Source organism: Diceros bicornis, chromosome 4 (genome assembly GCF_020826845.1).
Source record: "Diceros bicornis minor isolate mBicDic1 chromosome 4, mDicBic1.mat.cur, whole genome shotgun sequence".
NCBI lineage: Eukaryota > Metazoa > Chordata > Mammalia > Perissodactyla > Rhinocerotidae > Diceros > Diceros bicornis.
In genome coordinates, this window is record NC_080743.1 from 63,101,578 (window position 1) to 63,119,623 (window position 18,046).

General features: G+C 35.8%; 2 protein-coding genes across 2 annotated transcripts; both read left to right on the forward strand.

The window, feature by feature from the left end:
• The first annotated feature begins 3,996 nt into the window (after positions 1-3,996).
• LOC131403252 (olfactory receptor 10R2-like) lies at positions 3,997-4,944 on the forward strand. The gene has a single exon (XM_058537524.1). The coding sequence runs from the start codon at positions 4,018-4,020 to the stop codon at positions 4,942-4,944; it is 927 nt and encodes a 308-aa protein (XP_058393507.1). The 5' UTR covers positions 3,997-4,017.
• An 11,221-nt stretch (positions 4,945-16,165) lies between these two features.
• On the forward strand, positions 16,166-17,107 carry LOC131403264 (olfactory receptor 10R2-like). The gene has a single exon (XM_058537525.1). It carries the CDS (start codon positions 16,166-16,168, stop codon positions 17,105-17,107), a length of 942 nt encoding a protein of 313 aa, XP_058393508.1.
• The last annotated feature ends 939 nt before the right edge of the window (positions 17,108-18,046 follow it).

The window sequence follows — 18,046 nt, forward strand, 5'->3', positions numbered from 1 at the left end:
TGTGTCCCATATAATGCATACAGGTAAATGCCGCTGTAAGAGTATACCTAATTTTTTAAATCTTTAGTCTCTTTTTCACAGGCTTTCACTATTTGTTTGATCAGTTTTAAGTGATGACCACTGAGTCTCATCTATTATTTATGCAGCAAGAAGTAAGCTTTTCCTACTTCACAATTTCTCGCTTCATTTCCTTCTTACTTTTTAATTGTGTTACTTAAGTACATAATATTTACGAAATATGTTTCCATCCATTGTCTCACTTGTTTGGGTCTTGGATCCACAATAGGTATATTTATTCAATGTCCACCACTTGTTCCTTGGTTGAAAGACTCTGCAGACAACTTTTGGTGAACAGAACTATTCACTTACTGACTTCATCAAGAAATGCTAGTGTTTTTCAAATTCCTGGATCTTTAGTATATTTAAAACTATTTTTCTGTATCTTTAATATCCAAGCACAGTATGTCTGTGTATAAAAATCCTTGGTCAAATTTTCCCTCCTTGAATTTCTCAAAAATGTCTACACACTTATCATGTATTTTACATTGCTGCCAAAAAATATGATTTCCAAATGATTTTCTTGTTATTGTTAGTGATCAGAATTTTTGTTCAAAGGCACAGGTAATTTTTCATCATATTTAAGTGATAGTTTGAATAGGATATATATTAGACTTGACTGTTTTTGATCAATGTTCATGAATATTTGGATAGTCACAAATACGAAAAAGATGAAAGGATGAAGAATCATTTGAATGTATAGTTACAGATGTTCTATTTCGGGGAAGTTTTCTTTAATAATTTTTAATATTAAGTTTTTTTTAAACACACTCCAATACTTTGCATGTTGAATCTATTGTGTATTTCTTCTATGCCTGCTACTTTCTCTTTAATCCTAATTAAAATATTTTTCTATTTCATTTAAATATATTTAACTAATGTTGGTTAGCTTTGCCAGAGTTTTCTTTTGTTTCTGGCTGTTTATGTCTTGATATTTTATGTTGTCATATTTAGTTGTGCAGTTGTCATTTGCTGAACTCTATTAATTATTTGAATGATTTGATTCTTTTTCAAGTCCTTTGGTTTATTCTCTCTTTCTGTCTGTTCCTGTGTGTTTTATACCATGTTGCTTTGGCCTTTTTCCTTTTTCCTAATCTTGATCAAAGATAGATTTCTCTCATATAAATACTCGTTAACACGTTGAATAAATAAGGAATTTAAAAAATTCTTTTTTTCTACCTTTTAGACCTTGATGGGAGGTTTGGATGTGCTGTAAATAGAATACATTTGATCTAAGATAATATACTCAATGGGATTCTTTATGGCTCAAAAGTCTTCTTGTTTTCCCTAATTATTAGTTTTTTTTATCTATTCTTGCTAAAAAATCAAAATAGTTGATGTTTGTTTGCTTTTTTACTACAGAAAAAATCTTTCAAATCCATGACCCCAATTTACATTGCTTTTCATGTCCCCGTGACCCATATACAGCGTTTTTTCTAAAAGCAGTTTATGTATCAGAATTCAGTGACTCTACCATGGACTGTGTTTTCTATTCGGTTGGTGGACACCACATGTATCTATAAATAGAGAAGATGATGAGTAAGGGAAGTGAAAGAGCAAGGTGGTAGGGATAATTCTGGTCACTTTGGAAAGTGGTTATTCTGTATATAAATACAGATAATGTTTCATTTGGTCTCATCAGTTTGAATCAGTTGAAAAATCAGTCTGCTTATTTTTCTGAATGTCAATATTGTAGTTGCTCAAAAAAGGGAACAAGTGAGACAAATAGTTATAATTTGCAATCTAACTCAATCTATTTGTATTGAATTTAATAGAACCTATCTCCCAAGCCTCTGTTCAGTTATATAATCTTCTCTTCTTTTTTTGTATATGTTTATGACTATACTAAGTTGGAGTTGGAGGTAGAGTGGGGCATTACTAGCATGAGAACTCTAACTTGTCAGGTTGAAAATGCAAATAATTAATAATTTATAATTATTTTACAAAAATTTTGCAATCTGTAATGTGTTCCAGGAACAGTTCAGGTTCCTAGGGAAGGACTACAATAATGAGTACTAAATGGATCCTAATGCCCCAAAGACCTCTAGGTAGTGATGAAAATAGACACATACACACAAAATAATTAAATCATCAATATTATATCTGTGAATTTCATCCAAAATAACATTTTAAAAATAGCTTAATATAGCAAAAATTCATGCATTTTGATTATAAGTTGATACAGTTGTATAATCATCACCACAATCCAGTTTTAGAACATTTTCATTATCCCAAAAACATACTTCTTGCCTGTTTCTGTCAAATCCCATTCTGCCCATAGCCTGTGGTCACAACTAATCTACTTTCTACCTGTATAGATTTTCTTTTACTAAACATTTCATAGAAATGGAATTTGCAGTGTAGTCTTTTGCACTTGGTTACCTTTACTCAGTATAATGTCTTTGCAGATAATTTATGTTATGGTATGTACCTCTAGTTCTTTTTTTTTTATTGCTGAATAGAATTCAACTTTTCTTTATTCATTCATAAATTGACAGACATTTGGATATTTTCCTTTTTTGAGTTTTGTGAATAATGCTACTATGAACATTCACATAAAAGTCTTTGTGTGGCTAGTCTTCTCTTTGGTAGATTCCTATGAATGAGATAGCTGGTTTGTAAAGTAAGTTTATGATTATTATTATAAAAAAAAACAAACTATTTTCCAAAGTGACTGCACAATTTTACATTTACAACAACAACATGTGAGGATTTTAGTGTCTCCCTACACTTACCAGCATCTTTTAGTGTCTATCTTTTTAGTTATAGCCACTGTAGTGTGTGTGAACAGTCATCACATTGTGGTTTTAATTTGCATTTCCCTAACTATTAATAATGTTGAGTGTATTCTCATATACCTATTAGCTGCTGATAGCTTCATTGAAAGGTCTAAGTGTTTGCTCATTTTAATTGTGTGTTTCTCTTATCACTTTATTATAATAATTACTTATATTTTTTGAGTACAAATTCCTCACCAGATAAATATTTTGCAAACATATTTTTTTCTGTCTGCAGTGTGCTTCTTCATTCTCATAATGATAGCTTTTGCAGTCTTTATTTCTGGACTTTCAATTTTATCCACTAGTCTATATGCATAACTATATGAAAGTACCATGCTGTCTTAATTACTCTATCTTGACATTGTTTTGAATTCACAAAGTATAAACCCTCAATCTTTGCTCTTCTTTTTCATGATTATTTTCTCTTTCTGTTTTCTTTCCATATAAATTTTATGATTACCTTGTCAATTTTTACAAGGAAGTCTGCTAGAGTTTGATAGAATTTATGAATCAATTTACTCAGAATTGCCTCTTACTAATATTGAATCTTACAACCCATGAACATGGATGCCTTTTCCTTTATTTAATTCTTAATATTTTCAACAGCGTTCGGTTTTCTGTGTACGTCTTGCACATCTCTTATTAAATTTAATCATAAATACATATATATGTATATTTTTGTTATTGAAAGTAGAATTGTTTTCTTTATTTTATTTATGGATTGTTTGTTGCTAGTTGTAGTAGGCAGAATAACGGCCCCCAATGATGCCCATATATTAATTCCTGGAACCTGTGAATATGCTAGGTGACATGAAAAAGGAGAATTAAAGTTGCAAGATAGAATTAAGGTTGCTAACCCTTGAGCTTTAGATAGAGAGATTATCTTGTATTATTTGAATGTGTCTGATGTAATCACAGGATTCTAAAAAAGTGGAAGAAAGAATCAGAGAGTCTGAGAAAAAGATGTAACTTTGCTAGCTTTGAAGATAGAGGAGGGGGACTATGAATCAATGATCGTAAGAGACTGCCAGAAACTGGAAAAGGCAAGTAAAAGGCAAGATTCTTCTCTAGCACCTCCAGAAAGGGATACAGAACTGCACATCTCAGATTATTATATCAATGTACTGAACACGTTTTACTTCTTCCCTCTTTATTGCAGGTCACTGCAGAAAACCTCACCATGGTGACTGAATTCCTGTTGCTGGGTTTTTCGAGCCTTGGTGAAATTCAGCTTGCACTCTTTGTGGTTTTTCTCCTTCTATATCTGGCCATTCTCAGTGGTAATGTCACTATTATTAGTGTCATCCATCAGGATCAGAATCTCCACACTCCAATGTACTTCTTCCTTGGCATTCTCTCAACATCAGAGACCTTCTACACATTTGTCATCCTACCCAGGATGCTCATCAATCTCCTCTCTGTGGCCAAGACAATCTCCTTCATCTGTTGTGCCATTCAAATGTTCTTCTTCCTTGGTTTTGCTATGAACAACTTCCTAGTATTGGGAGTTATGGGTTATGATCGCTATGCTGCCATCTGCCATCCTCTGTGTTACCCCATCCTTATGAGTTGGCAGATGTGTGGAAAATTGGCAGCTGCCTGTGGAATTGGAGGCTTCTCAGCCTCACTTATATTAGTGAATTTAGTTTTCAGCCTCCCTTTCTGTGGTGCTAACAAGGTCAACCACTACTTCTGTGACATCTCCCCAGTCATTCGCCTGGCTTGCACCAATACAGATATTTATGAATTTGCCGTATTCATCTGTGGGGTTCTTTCAATTGTGGTCCCATTTGTGTTCATCTGTGTTTCTTATCTCTGCATTCTGAAGACGATCCTAAAGATTCCCTCTGCTGAAGGCAGACGGAAAGCTTTTTCCACCTGTGCCTCTCACCTCACTGTTGTTGTTGTTCACTATGGCTGTGCTTCCTACATCTACCTGAGGCCAACAGCAATGTATGTTTACAGCAAGGACAGGCTGGTAACAGTGATGTACACCATTGTCACTCCATTATTAAGCCCCATGGTTTACAGTCTCCGAAACAAGGATGTCCACGTTGCTCTCAGAAAAGTTTTGGGAAAGAAAAGATCTCTAAAATTAAACAATTGAAATATTATTATATTTTTGATTTTGTAAGAAATAGTGCTCCCATTTTACATGCATATTATATCTATAACCAATTCGTTGAAATAATAGTTCTCTATAAGATGTGTGTCATTATATATATATTTTTTCTCACAATTTCTTTAAATCCATTCTGTAGGGTATTATTTTTCAGCTTCTGAGATGGAATCTCATGTGTTCCCAAATCTAAATGCCCAGTTCACTGTAATAACCAAAAGTCTAAATTTCAATTAATGCTATAATTTTCCCCTTGCTCTGGTGTTAGTATTCTTTTATTCATGAATCCTACAATGGGGCCAAGCGAGGTTCACTTATTGATTAGCTCCGTCAGCTATCATTTCTCTCTCTACTAACTTTCATGACTGACCATCAAGGGTTACATTGGTGAGAGAGAAGGAATAGGTGGAGGAATGTTCTTCCGTGTCTGTTACTGTCATGCTCTGGCAATGGCGCTCTCAGGGCTTTGCAGAAAGACTGAGTCCTTCTCATGTGCTAAGCTTTCATGGGTTTCTGGAAGCATTTCCTGCTTGGAGTTTTTACTAACTTTCTTGCAACAGGGTGCAAGCTGCCTCTGGCTGACAGCTTGTCAACTTGCCTCCTAATTCTGAGAGTTCACCAATTTTCTGAGTCACATCTCTTTGGAGGGTCTTAGGTAAATCCATTTTAAGTGATTCCAGATTGACTTTTTCTCTCAACAAGCGCATACCTGATCCAAAAGAAAATTTTCTGCGTCCTTGCCCCTCCCACCGTCAGATGAAGTGCAGACATGTCTCTCTCTCTGCTCTGGTACTTCACTCCAATAGCCACAGACTCCTACATTCAGATTTCTCACATAAAATCAGATACCAATCTACTCTGTGCCTTTAATTCCAGGGGATACATGTCCAAGTCTTGAAGTAGTTCTCCTTTTGAGGGGAGATAAAATATTAAGAACTCCAATAGCTTCCTTCAGGAATGTATTTTCATTCCTTTTTAACTGAACTTTTTTTTTTATTTTTTGAAAGTAGTTGGCACATTTTCCTCTCTCTGCTTTTGTGCCTCTATTGAAACTACTGTAGAAAAAAATCGCTTTTTTACATTGTGTGCCACTACTGCCTGTTTTTTCCTCTAAAATAGGTATTATGATGGGGTTTATTGGTACATACTAAGTTCAAAAAGTGATGTTTTGTAAAAAGAATCAAATAGTTGGCCTGACCAGTGGTATAGCATGGTTAATCACCTCAGTAATCCTAATCCACATCTTGCAACGGACATTTCTTTGACAATCTGTTGAAAGAATATCCAAACATCAAATTATCCTCATGCACAGAGGTGAGGAAACTCTTTACAATTTAAGCCGTTTACAGAGTATCTAAAGCTCATTCAGAGATCCAATTCAAGATGTTCCTTGTTCGTCACCAATCTCGTGTAAATCATTTCACCCATTTTTTACATTTTCATCCTTTCTTTTCAACTTTTGACATTTTGTTGCAATGTTTTCATTATGTAATGTTATAAGGTCTTTTCACCTGTTTGAGAAATTACTTATAACTATCTGTCACAGATTTTATATGTTTGATAAGTTGATTATAGTGGCAGGATAAATTAATTGGCATTCTTACAGCTAACTACTAGATTTACTTAATGAATTGAACTTCCCCTCAATGCTGAATTTCAGAAGAACTCACCAAGGGGTAAACAGAAATGCTGTTTTGTTTAGGATGACCAACAATTAACTAGAATTGTGCTGTTTTATTATGTCACATTCATTTAAAAAAATTAAGAGAAAGTACTGTGCAGTCTAGAATTTAAGGTTTCTGAATATAGAGTATGTAGACATTAGGAAAGTTAAATCTATACTGTAGGAATTAGCAGTAAATAATCAGGAAGCTCCAAAAATGCACTTTGTACTTAATACCTTGACCAACTTTAATAAAAAGTGACTGAGTTATGTGTCTAACATTATGCATAGACCATTTCTTACAGCAGCCTAACACTAATGTGATTTTTTATTTTTATTTACCTTACTTTATGGGTCTAATTTCCCATTATCTTCTTCATGTGTGGGTGTCCCGAGTGACTTTCTTAATTAGTAGAAGCATAAAAATGTTGAAATTATCTTTAACAGAAATATATACAATATAATAAAATATAAGAGCATAAATAAGAATAATACTTTTACAAAAAATACTTTGTAGTGATAAAAAAAATAGCCATCATGGCCATTCTTACATACTAGCTACATTCTTAATTACAGTTATAGTTACATAAAAAATGCAGAAAAAAATAAACCCTAATTCACCACATAGGATATCAGATTCCTCCATTTAGTACTTCTAAGGTGGGATCCTCATGGAGATGGGGCCTATGCTTGCCTAGAAAGCAAATAATTTCTTGGCCAAAACGGCCATTACCTCCTTTTGTCCAATATACAACCCTGTCTCCATCAAAGTATCCCTGCATTTTCACCTATTTCAAGAAGTATTTCCTGATTTCCATTCTTCAAAACACCATAGCAATTTAGACTAACATTATGACATTTACTGAGTTCTGACTTTTTCAGGTATTTAGTCCATATCTTATGTATCAGACCATCAGCAATATGAGAAGAAGTACATTGTCATAGCTATGTATTGCTGTCCCCATTATTATCTATATATCTGATACAGTATGCAGCCTGTAGTAGATGACTCATAAAAGTCTCTTAACTTTATTTGAATAAATGACTGCTCTACATAGCTAAATAGAACACCTGAAAGTACACATGAAAGTGTAGCAGTATTTATGTTCCCAAATCTTAGTGATTTAAACAACGATAATTATTTATTCTGCTCATTAATCTCCAATTTGGGGAGGGCTTATGACGATGACTTGTCTCTGCTCCATACAATGTCAACTAGGCAGCTTGACTAAGATGGATGGACCCAATTCCAAGACGACTCACTCATGGCTGATAGGTTGGTGTTAACTGATGGTCAGGAGTTGAGCTACGATGGTAGACTGGGAGCCTCAATTCTTCTCCATGTGGCCCTCTCCATGGAGTTCCTTGGAGTTTCTCACAGCGTGGTAATTGGGTGCAAAGAGTAAATTTTCTAAGATCCAGGAAGTGGAGGCTGCTAGTCTTTTAAGTCATAGCATCACTATGGTGTATTTTATTGGTCAAAGCAGTCATAATGGGATCATCCATATTTAAGGGGGAGGAAGATTAGGTATATGTATCTCATTGGGATCATGCTCAAAGTATTTGTGGTTATCTTTAGTTTGTATAATCTTCCCTCTGATCATAAATTATTTACATTATTACCACTTGCAATATATATTTACTGTCCCCCAAGACCCTACAGAATCTCATCCAATTGCAGCATCTGCTGGGTCTGGCTCAAGGTCCAGGATCTTATGATCTAAATTAAGTCCATGTACATATGGTGTAGTTTAGGTGTATTTTCTTTCAAATTGAAGTCCTGTGAAATAAAGATGCAGATTATCTGCTGCTGATGTGTCTAAAATACAATGGTGTGCATCATATACTTCCTTTTGAAAAAGGGGAAAATGAGGGACATAGCAGTCACTGGTCCATAAATATTCTGAAATCCAGCTGGGCACACATTGCCAGTCCATGACTCAGGACCCAGTCCAATTTCCTGAGAATGATTCTCCATGGCTTTTGGCTGTAATCTGTGGAATCTTTTTCCAACTCTCTGATAGATCTTCCTTATCTATAATACATATGCAGTATTTGTAGAAGAATACTTTTCTGAGTCTGATTCCTGGATGTAAGAATGTTGGAGGACTTAAAGTCTTTTCCTTTTTGTTCTCTCTCTCCCCTTTACCACAAGTTGACATAATTTCTTTGAAGAATTTTGTGGGTTTTCAATTTTATATATAGAAAACCCTAAAGAATCCACCAAAAAACTTTTAGAAGTAATAAACAAATATGGTAAAGTTGCAGGATACAAAATCAACATACAAAAATCAGTTGCATTTCTATACACTATAGAAAAACTATAACAAAATAGCAGAAAGAAAAATTAAGAACACAATCCCATTTACAATTGCAACAAAAAGAATAAAATACCTAGGAACAAACTTAACCAAAGAGGTGAAAGATCTGTACACCAAAAACTATAAAACATTGCTGAAAGAAACTAAAGAAAACACAAAGAAATGGAAAGATATTCCATGCGTTGGATTGGAAGAATTAACATAGTTAAGATGTCCATGCTTCCTAAAGCCATCTATAGATTCAATGCAATCCCTATCAAAGTTCCAACAACATTCCTCATAGAAAGAGAACAAAGAATCCTAAAATTTATACGGAACAACAAAAGACCCTTCGTAGCTAAAGGAATCCTGAAAAAAAAGAACAAAGCTGGAGGTATCACGCTCCCTGATTTCAAAATATACTACAAAGCTATAGTAACCAAAACAGCATGGTACTGGCACAAAAACACACACACAGATCAAAAAAATAGAATTGAAAGCCCAGAAATAAATCCATATATCTATGGACAGCTAGTCTTTGACAAAGGAGCCAAGAACATACAATGGAGAAAGGAAAGTCTCTTCAACAAATGGTGTTGGGAAAACTGGACAACCACATGCAAAAGAATGAAAATAGACCACCACCTTAAACCATACACAAAAATTAACTCAAAATGGATTAAAGACTTGAATGTAAGACCTGAAACTATGAAACTTCTAGAAGAAAACATAGGCAGCACGTTCTTCGACATCCATCTTAGCAACATATTTTCAAGCACCATGTCTGACCAGGCAAGAGAAACAATAGAAAAAATAAACAAATGGGACTACATCAAACTAAAACCTTCTGCACAACAAAGGAAACCATCAACAAAATGAAAAGACACCCCAACAATTGGGAGAAGATATTTGCAAACCATACATCTGATAAGGGGTTAATCTCCAAAATACATAAAGAACTGATGCATCTCAACAAGAAAAAAACTAACAACCCAATTAAAAAATGGGCAAAAGACCTGAACAGACATTTCTCCAAAGAAGATATACAGATGGCCAACAGGCACATGAAAAGATGTTCAGCATCATTAATTATCAAGGAAATGTAAATCAAAACTACAATGAGATATCAACTCACGCCCATCAGGATGGCTATAATTAACAAGACAGGAAACAACAAGTGTTGGAGAGGATGTGGAGAGAAGGGAACTCTCATACACTGCTGGTGGGAGTGCAAACTGGTGCAGCCACTATGGAAAACACTGTGGAGATTCCTCAAAAAATTAAGGGTAGAACTGCCATATGATCCAGCTATTCCACTGCTGGGTATTTATCCAAAGAACATGAAAACACCAATGCTTAAAGATACTTGCACCCTTGTGTTCATTGCAGCATTATTCACAATAGCCAAGACGTGGAAGCAACCTAAGTGCCCATCAAGGGAAGAATGGATAAAGAAGATGTGGTATTTATGCACAACAGAATACTACTCAGCCATAAGCAACGATGAAATCCAGCCATTTGTGACAACATGGATGGACACTGAGGGTATTAAACAAAGTGAAATAAGTCTGAGGGAGGTCAAATACTGTAAGATCTCGCTCAGTAAGTAGTAGATGATAACAACAAACAAACACATAGAGACAGAGATTGGATTGATGGTTACCAGAGTGGAAGGGGAGAGGGAGGAGGGTGAAAGGGACAATTAAGCTCATGTGTGTAGTGATGGATTGTAATTAGTATTTGAGTGGTGAACATGACAACATGATGTAATCCATGCAGAAATAGAAGTATAATGATGTACACCTGAAATTTATACGTCATAAACCAATGTTACCACAATAAACCAAAAAAAAAAAAAAAAAGTACCATTTATAAAATTAATTCCATTACGCAAAAGTCACGCTCACATTTCTTTCTTTATTGTGGGCTACCTGTAAGGCTGCTGTATGACAATTCCTCTAAGACTCTTATAAAGAGCTTGTTTAACTTAGAGGATTTATGCCTTTAGGATACTTAGTAGCCTTACTTGGTATAGATGTAAATATATCTGAGTTCTAACCAAGAGTCTTAGAGTCACGGTCTTGAGATCTTTACCCTGAGGCAATGGTTTCCTGATATCATCTTGGATTTAATCTTCTCCCTGAAGCCATTTCTTACTTTGAGAATCTTTGTTGGGAGAGATGGGGGAAGGCATGAGAAACAACATTATTTTCAAATCCAGCAAGTTCTGGATTTTTTTATATTTCCTCTAAATTCCTCTCAAAAACCTAACAGCAGCTACTTTTGTTCATGTCTTTCTTCTCATATTTTATCATTGATTAGCACTTTCTATAATATTTCTAGAAATTTCTCTAGAAAATTCCATGATTTCACTAAATGCTTTTTCTGTTTTCCAGGGTTGGTATACCAAACTTCCCCAACAGCATAATAAGTATCCTCTTTTTACCAAACTATAATAGCACTTTTCTCTCTATCCTTCAAATGCTTATCAAGAGTGGCCTCTAAGCTCTTCCACCTTTCAGTAACAAAACTTTAAGACTTTACACATTCTGTTACCATCAGTTCCAAAATAAATGCCAAATGTTTTAAGTTTTAATTACAATAGCATCCTGACTTTAGATACCAAATTCTGTGGTAGGTATTTATTGCTGCATAGCAAAGGACCCATAACTTTAGTTGTTAAAATAACAACAGTTCTTTGTTTTGCACACAAATCTATAATTTTGGCGGGGCTCCGTGGGGACTGCTGGTGTCTGCACTTTGTGAGGTCAGCTTAGACGGCTCACGTGGGACTGAGGGATCCACTTCCAAGATTGCTCACTTATGTGGCTGTAGCTCCTGTTAACTTTTGGCTGTTAGCTTATCTGGAGCTTTGTACTAAGAGTCTTGGTTTCTCACTATGTGGATTATCTGAGGGCTTTATGGGGTTACTCAAAACGTGGTGGCTAGGATATAAAAATGGATGCTCAAAGAGACAGGAAGTAGAAGATGCCAGACTTTGGAGTCCAGGATTTATAAACTGATACAGCACCACTTTTGCTAGGATCTATTGGTCAAAGTATTCACTCAGCCTACCTAGATTCAAGGGAAAAAGACATATACATCATCTTTCTAAGTGATAAGTCTAAAAAATTTGTGGTTATATTTAATCTTTTGCACATCTAAAGAAAGATAAAGCCTGTAGATGAATCTTCTTAGCGATGTATTTCCTGAAGATCTAGCCATGGTTCCAATCTCTGACATAACTGAAGGAGAGAGAAACCACCAAGTCCTGTTCATCGAGTTTTTACTTAACAGCTTGGGCTTTTCTCCTACTGTCCCATACCTGTAGCATCTCTGACATAATTCATCCAAGAGCAGTTCATATGATCATCTCATAGACACATCCATGAGTGTCTATCATTTGCCCCATTTCTAGTCCAAGGGTCTAGACTCACTGGCAGAGGGAATAAATACAACCTGAAATTAGGAGGAAGTTCTACTGAAGGAAAAGTCTTGGCTAAATCCTATGCCAGGACACTATCACAGTTTTCTTCATAACTCTAATTTTCTTTCTTTATTTATCAAGCAAATATTTATCATGCTTACATTAAATTTCGGAAACAAATACGTTTCCCTGTATCTGAAGATTTATTCTGCCTCTTCCATTCTGATATACTGCCCTCTATTCTTTGTATCTTTCTTCCCTTTTTTGGCTTTCAGAAATGAGAATGTGAAATGGATTTTTTTCTCCAACCTCAGAATAAAAATTGAGAGTCATTTCATAGGGAAACACAAAGGAGGTAGTTTCACTGATGTTTATTTTAACAAATGGTGCCCAGAAAACCTCCAACTCTCTAATGAGTACCCAGAGAATTTCTAAGAGCAAACCAACTAATTCCCTTGGTGTATTGGAAAGGGACTTCTCTTTGGCCAATTAATTGTCCTAGTGTCTTTCTTTCTCTCTCAAGCATAGAGTCTTGAAACACAAGGTATATATAGGAAACTGTAAGTATTTCAGTGCAATTCCTGTGTGATGAAGATTTAGAGGATGAGGTTGTAAATATAGATGAGGATGAGAATTAGCAGTTTTATTAAGCAGCTTAAGGAAATTGAATTTACCCTATAGGTAAATGAAGAGTACCCTATAGGACATGAAGAGTTAGTGAGCAGGATAATGAAAAATAAGTTCAAACTTTTCATTTGTTAAGAAGACAATTTAATTGCCCAATTTTTCCTTTTTTGTTTTTCATTTTTATCATTTTTCCAAATCTTTTCTCTGAACTTGTAATGCCCTCTTTTCCAAGCTCAGGATACTATCTCCTATTTACCAAATCTTTTATCCAGCATCCTACACTGGGTTAAGTGAAGTCAAAGTTTTCCATAGTGAATTTTTATTTTCAAACTTCAGTTCCCACAGAGATTTCAAGGATGAGCTTAAAAAGTAGATGGCACGTGGTGCAGTGGCAGGGGCAGGGTGGTCAAGGAATAGCCATTGAGTAATGTGGCTTTTCTTTCCTTTCAGGAACTCCAACTTTCTTTGAATAACTAGTCACTATTCTTTCTGGAAATAATCCTATAAAAAAGAAAATACCCAAAGAAAGGAGACTGGGAAATTGGAAAGGTAAAGATGATATCTGAGGAAGAATGCTAGTGAGGACTTTGTTCCAGTCAAATGCATGGTGTGTATTTCTTATTTATAAAGTTTAGCAATAAGGGAACTAAAGATATCAAAATAAGAGTTCAAGCCCTTGATTCTAGTCCCATTTTAAAATTTTGCTAAAGTTTTGTCTAAGCAAAAGAGAAAACAATAATATACATTTTATTATTTGCAAAGAACTTCAACCAACTATGAAGTGTTTCTAAAATTAAAAAGTTTAGCTAAAAAGGTAATGGAAGAGGCCACTTGATAATCAAAAATGAAAACGTGATAGCAGTAATTTTTAATGAATCTTATGTCTCTGCATTTGGAGACTGATGTCAGAGAGATTTTTCATTGCAAAATGTTGAAGCAGAAGGTTAATATTAAATGTTAGACTATTATTAAGGGCACAAGTTTGAAAAATCCCTGGAATCAAATGCCATCTACCTGGGATTTTGAAATAATTTAGAAGAGAAACTGAGATCATTGCTCATTTAGTTTTTCAACAAGTTTGCAATCACTTGGTATATATTAGATACTATTGACTGTATTGAGATGCAGTTTCTGGTCTCTAGTAAGTTATAATTTGTGGAGTCAAAGACAAATTTGTAATGCTAGTGGCAAAGCAAGTAAGAATTCTAGTGATTGCTCAGGAAATCCAGAGAAACTGATAAAGCACAGTTAGGAAGTTGTGGAAAGGATTCAACGAGTATATTTTTTTTACCTGAGAATCTAAAGGAGGTTGCAAAATTAAAAGAAGAAGAAGAAAAGCAACAACAAGCATAAAGCATGGACTATTTCCAGATTTAGGAGGTAGTATGAAAAATGACACCATTGTTCAAAATTTCTCAATGCTAAAGTGCATATGAAGAAATATATAATAGCGGTTATGAGTGGAAACAAACATTTGGGAAATTATTGGAGGAGGTCATCAAGAGGATGTGACTGCCAGTTGACCTGTGAGCTGGACCTAGGCAACTGGAGGCTCCTCAACCCCTCCCCTATCCTTAGAATGTGCATTCTGCCCATGGTTCCCACAGTGGGAGCTGTTTCAAGTGCATATCCTTGAGAGAGTAACGTGTTGTTGAGATCATCTGGACAACATACTTGGTTGAACCCTGATAAGGCCTCTACATAAACTTTTAAGATTCTGGTGGGCAGGTGAGGAAATGTACTCATCTTGCGGCCACCCAAGACAAATCTCATATGTAAGTTCCCTTGTTTATTAAAACTACTGTCTACTAGTCTGGAGTCGTCTGTCTCCTTCTTTGATCTCTCCTTGCCCTCTGTACTGAGTCAGTTGGTAAATCAAGAGAAAAGTAGGAAAGACTGTGAATATAGTTGTTTTAACTTTATAGATAATTGAGGGGTTATTTAATTTTTTTAATAATTTTGTATCTATATTTGCCTTATAGAAAGACATCTCTGCTACTATTGTGGAGGATGGCATAGAGAGGGAAGAGATAGAATCCAGGTAGTCTTCTTATAATGCTATTGTAATAGTCCGGGCAAGAGCTAATTTCTTGCAGAAAAGAAGAAATGGATGCCGGATGTATTGCAGATCAAATATAGATTGGATGCGGAGGATAAAAAAAATCATGTATTTAAACATGTCATAGAAATTTGTAGCCTGGATGACTAAGAAGATTTTGAAACTTTTCATTGAGAAACAAAATCCACGTGAAGGAACAGTTTTTGACAGGAGGTGGAAGAGGATAAGAATGGTTGGGTTAAAATATATATAATCCAGTAACAATTATAATAACTCTGCCAGAGGCCTTAGGAAAAGTATCTGAGTCTCCCTGCTAAGGAATTCAGAGACAGATCCTACAAACAATTGTTTATTGGGTCTCTAAGTCAGTTATATCAAAGGTAAGACATATAACCAAATGGACAACCAGTGAAGGCTGAAGCAAAACTGAATTATTCTAGCCTTGCATTTTCTGCAAGGGAAAATCAGGCCTTGTGTCCTATAAGAGTTTGTAGAGGAATCATAAAACTAGTTCTAAGGCCACAGCAGTAGTTCTAAACCAAATTAATTTTAATGAATGACTGCATGGAAATGGGGTATATGATTAGTAATATAAGAAAACTGTGTTCTTTAAGGGAAAGTAACACAAAGACAGATCAATGGATGCTTCTCTAAATGAGGAATGTACTAAAAGCAAGTGGGACGTAGATCTTCAGATATTGGTGCTATTGCTTATAGAATATATGTATCATTAATGTAGATAGAACTATGACTACTTAAAATCATAACTAATATAGATAAAGGTTTTTTGGAGGATTAGGTTACCAAAAAATTAAGCAAAGACTACATAAGTCTGCAAGGAGGGCGCCTGAAGGATAGGCTTCATTTGAGTAGGTATCTGTACACTTCATATGAATACTCATCCTCAAATTTAATGTTAAAATCATTGGTAGAAAAGTAGCACTGTGGGTGCTTGCTAATTTAGATAATTTTTGGCTAATTTGCAATCCTTTTTTTCTCTCTCATGCCTGCTGTTTCTCATTCATACCAGATTGGTGCTATCTACTTTATGAAGGGTAAGTCTCCCTGATTTCTCAGCTCCAAAAGTTTTTGGACTTGATCATATTGGTTTTAACCCATAGGATCGGCTCTCCATGGCCAGTTCCTCCTGTGTTACTGAGTTCCTCTTGCTAGGTTTCTCCAGCCTTGGGGAATTGCAGCTTGTCCTCTTTGTGGTCTTCCTCTGCCTCTACTTGATCATCCTGAGTGGAAACATCACCATCATCTCAGTCATCCGCTTGGATCGCAGCCTCCACACACCCATGTACTTCTTTCTATGTGTCCTCTCTACCTCTGAGATCTTCTACACAATTGTTATCCTGCCCAAGATGCTTATCAATCTGCTCTCTGTACTCAGGACACTCTCCTTCATGAGTTGTGCCACCCAGATGTTCTTCTTCCTTGGTTTTGCTGTCACCAATTGCCTGCTTCTGGGAGTGATGGGTTATGATCGTTATGCTGCCATCTGCCGGCCTTTGCACTACCCCATTCTTATGAGTTGGAATGTATGTGGACAACTGGCAGGCATTTGTATTGTTAGTGGCTTCCTAATATCTCTGGTGGGCACAACTTTGGTTTTTAGCCTTGCTTTCTGTGGCCCTAACAAGGTCACCCACTACTTTTGTGATATTTCACCGGTCATCCGTCTCGCTTGTGCTGAAACCTATATCAATGAACTAGTCATCTTCATCTGTGGGGTCTTGGCACTTATTATGCCCTTCATCTTCATCTGCATCTCTTATGGCTTTATTGTGCATACCATCCTGAAGATTCCATCAGCTGAAGGCAAGCGAAAAGCCTTCTCCACCTGTGCCTCCCATCTCATTGTGGTCATTGTCCATTATGGCTGTGCTTCCTTTGTCTACCTGCGACCCTCAGCCAAATATACATCAGACAAAGACAGGTTGGTGACAGTGACCTATACTATCATCACCCCACTGTTGAACCCTATGGTATACAGCCTTAGGAATAAAGATGTACAGCTGGCCATTCAGAAAATGATTGGGAAGACAAGGTTTCCTCTTAAGACTTTATAATTAGAGTATTCTTCAACAGTACACACACGTTCATAAATGTTTCTAGTCCATTTATCTGTATAGCTGTGGCCTTGGATGAGCTTTTTGACTCTGTGGGGCCTTAACGTTCTCTTATGTAAAGAAAGCATAATATTATGTTCATCTCAAGGTTGTTGTAAAGATTAAGGGGGATAACAAAGGATCTGTCACTAAAGAATAACTCTCCTCCTCTTCGTCTTCTTTCAGACTTATAGTTCTCAAAAATGGTCTTAATAGCCATTATCTTTTGCCCTATGTTTTGTTTGCGCAAAACCTCTGATTGTACTCTTTGTTTAAGGTTACATCCAGCTTGAAATGTAGTTCTCAGGCCTGAAGGTTGCTCAGTCTAGGAGTATGACACAATGAGGAAAAAAGTTACTGTACTAATAGTTAGAAGATTTAAGCTTGACATTGGTTAAGTCATGGCTTTAATAAAGCTACAATTTTTCTCTGAATCTAAATTTTAAAATACAGACAATAGGGATAATATAATTTTCCTTTCTTACTTCACTGGGTTTTGTTTGTGTTTAATGGATAATATGAAAGAAAGTATATGTAAAATATAAAACCACACATAATGTAAGACTCTTATTATATTAATCAAGACTTTGCATATTTCTGCAAGGACCTTTATTTCTTTGATTCTCAAAAAAAATAGTATTTCTGGATGCCGATTCTGACCACTGCTTTGAACTACACATTATGTAACATGGATGATATGCTATATAAATGAATAGAAAATAGTAACCATCCAGGCCCATGTCAGGCTAAAGATGTCTGCATGGGCTTCCACACTGAGTTTATTAAGAAGAGGGGGGCCGGCCCAGTGGCGCAAGTGGTTAAGTGTGTGTGCTCTGCTGCGGCGGCCCCAGGTTCCTCAGTTCGGATCCTGGGTGTGCACCCATGCACCGGTTGGCAAGC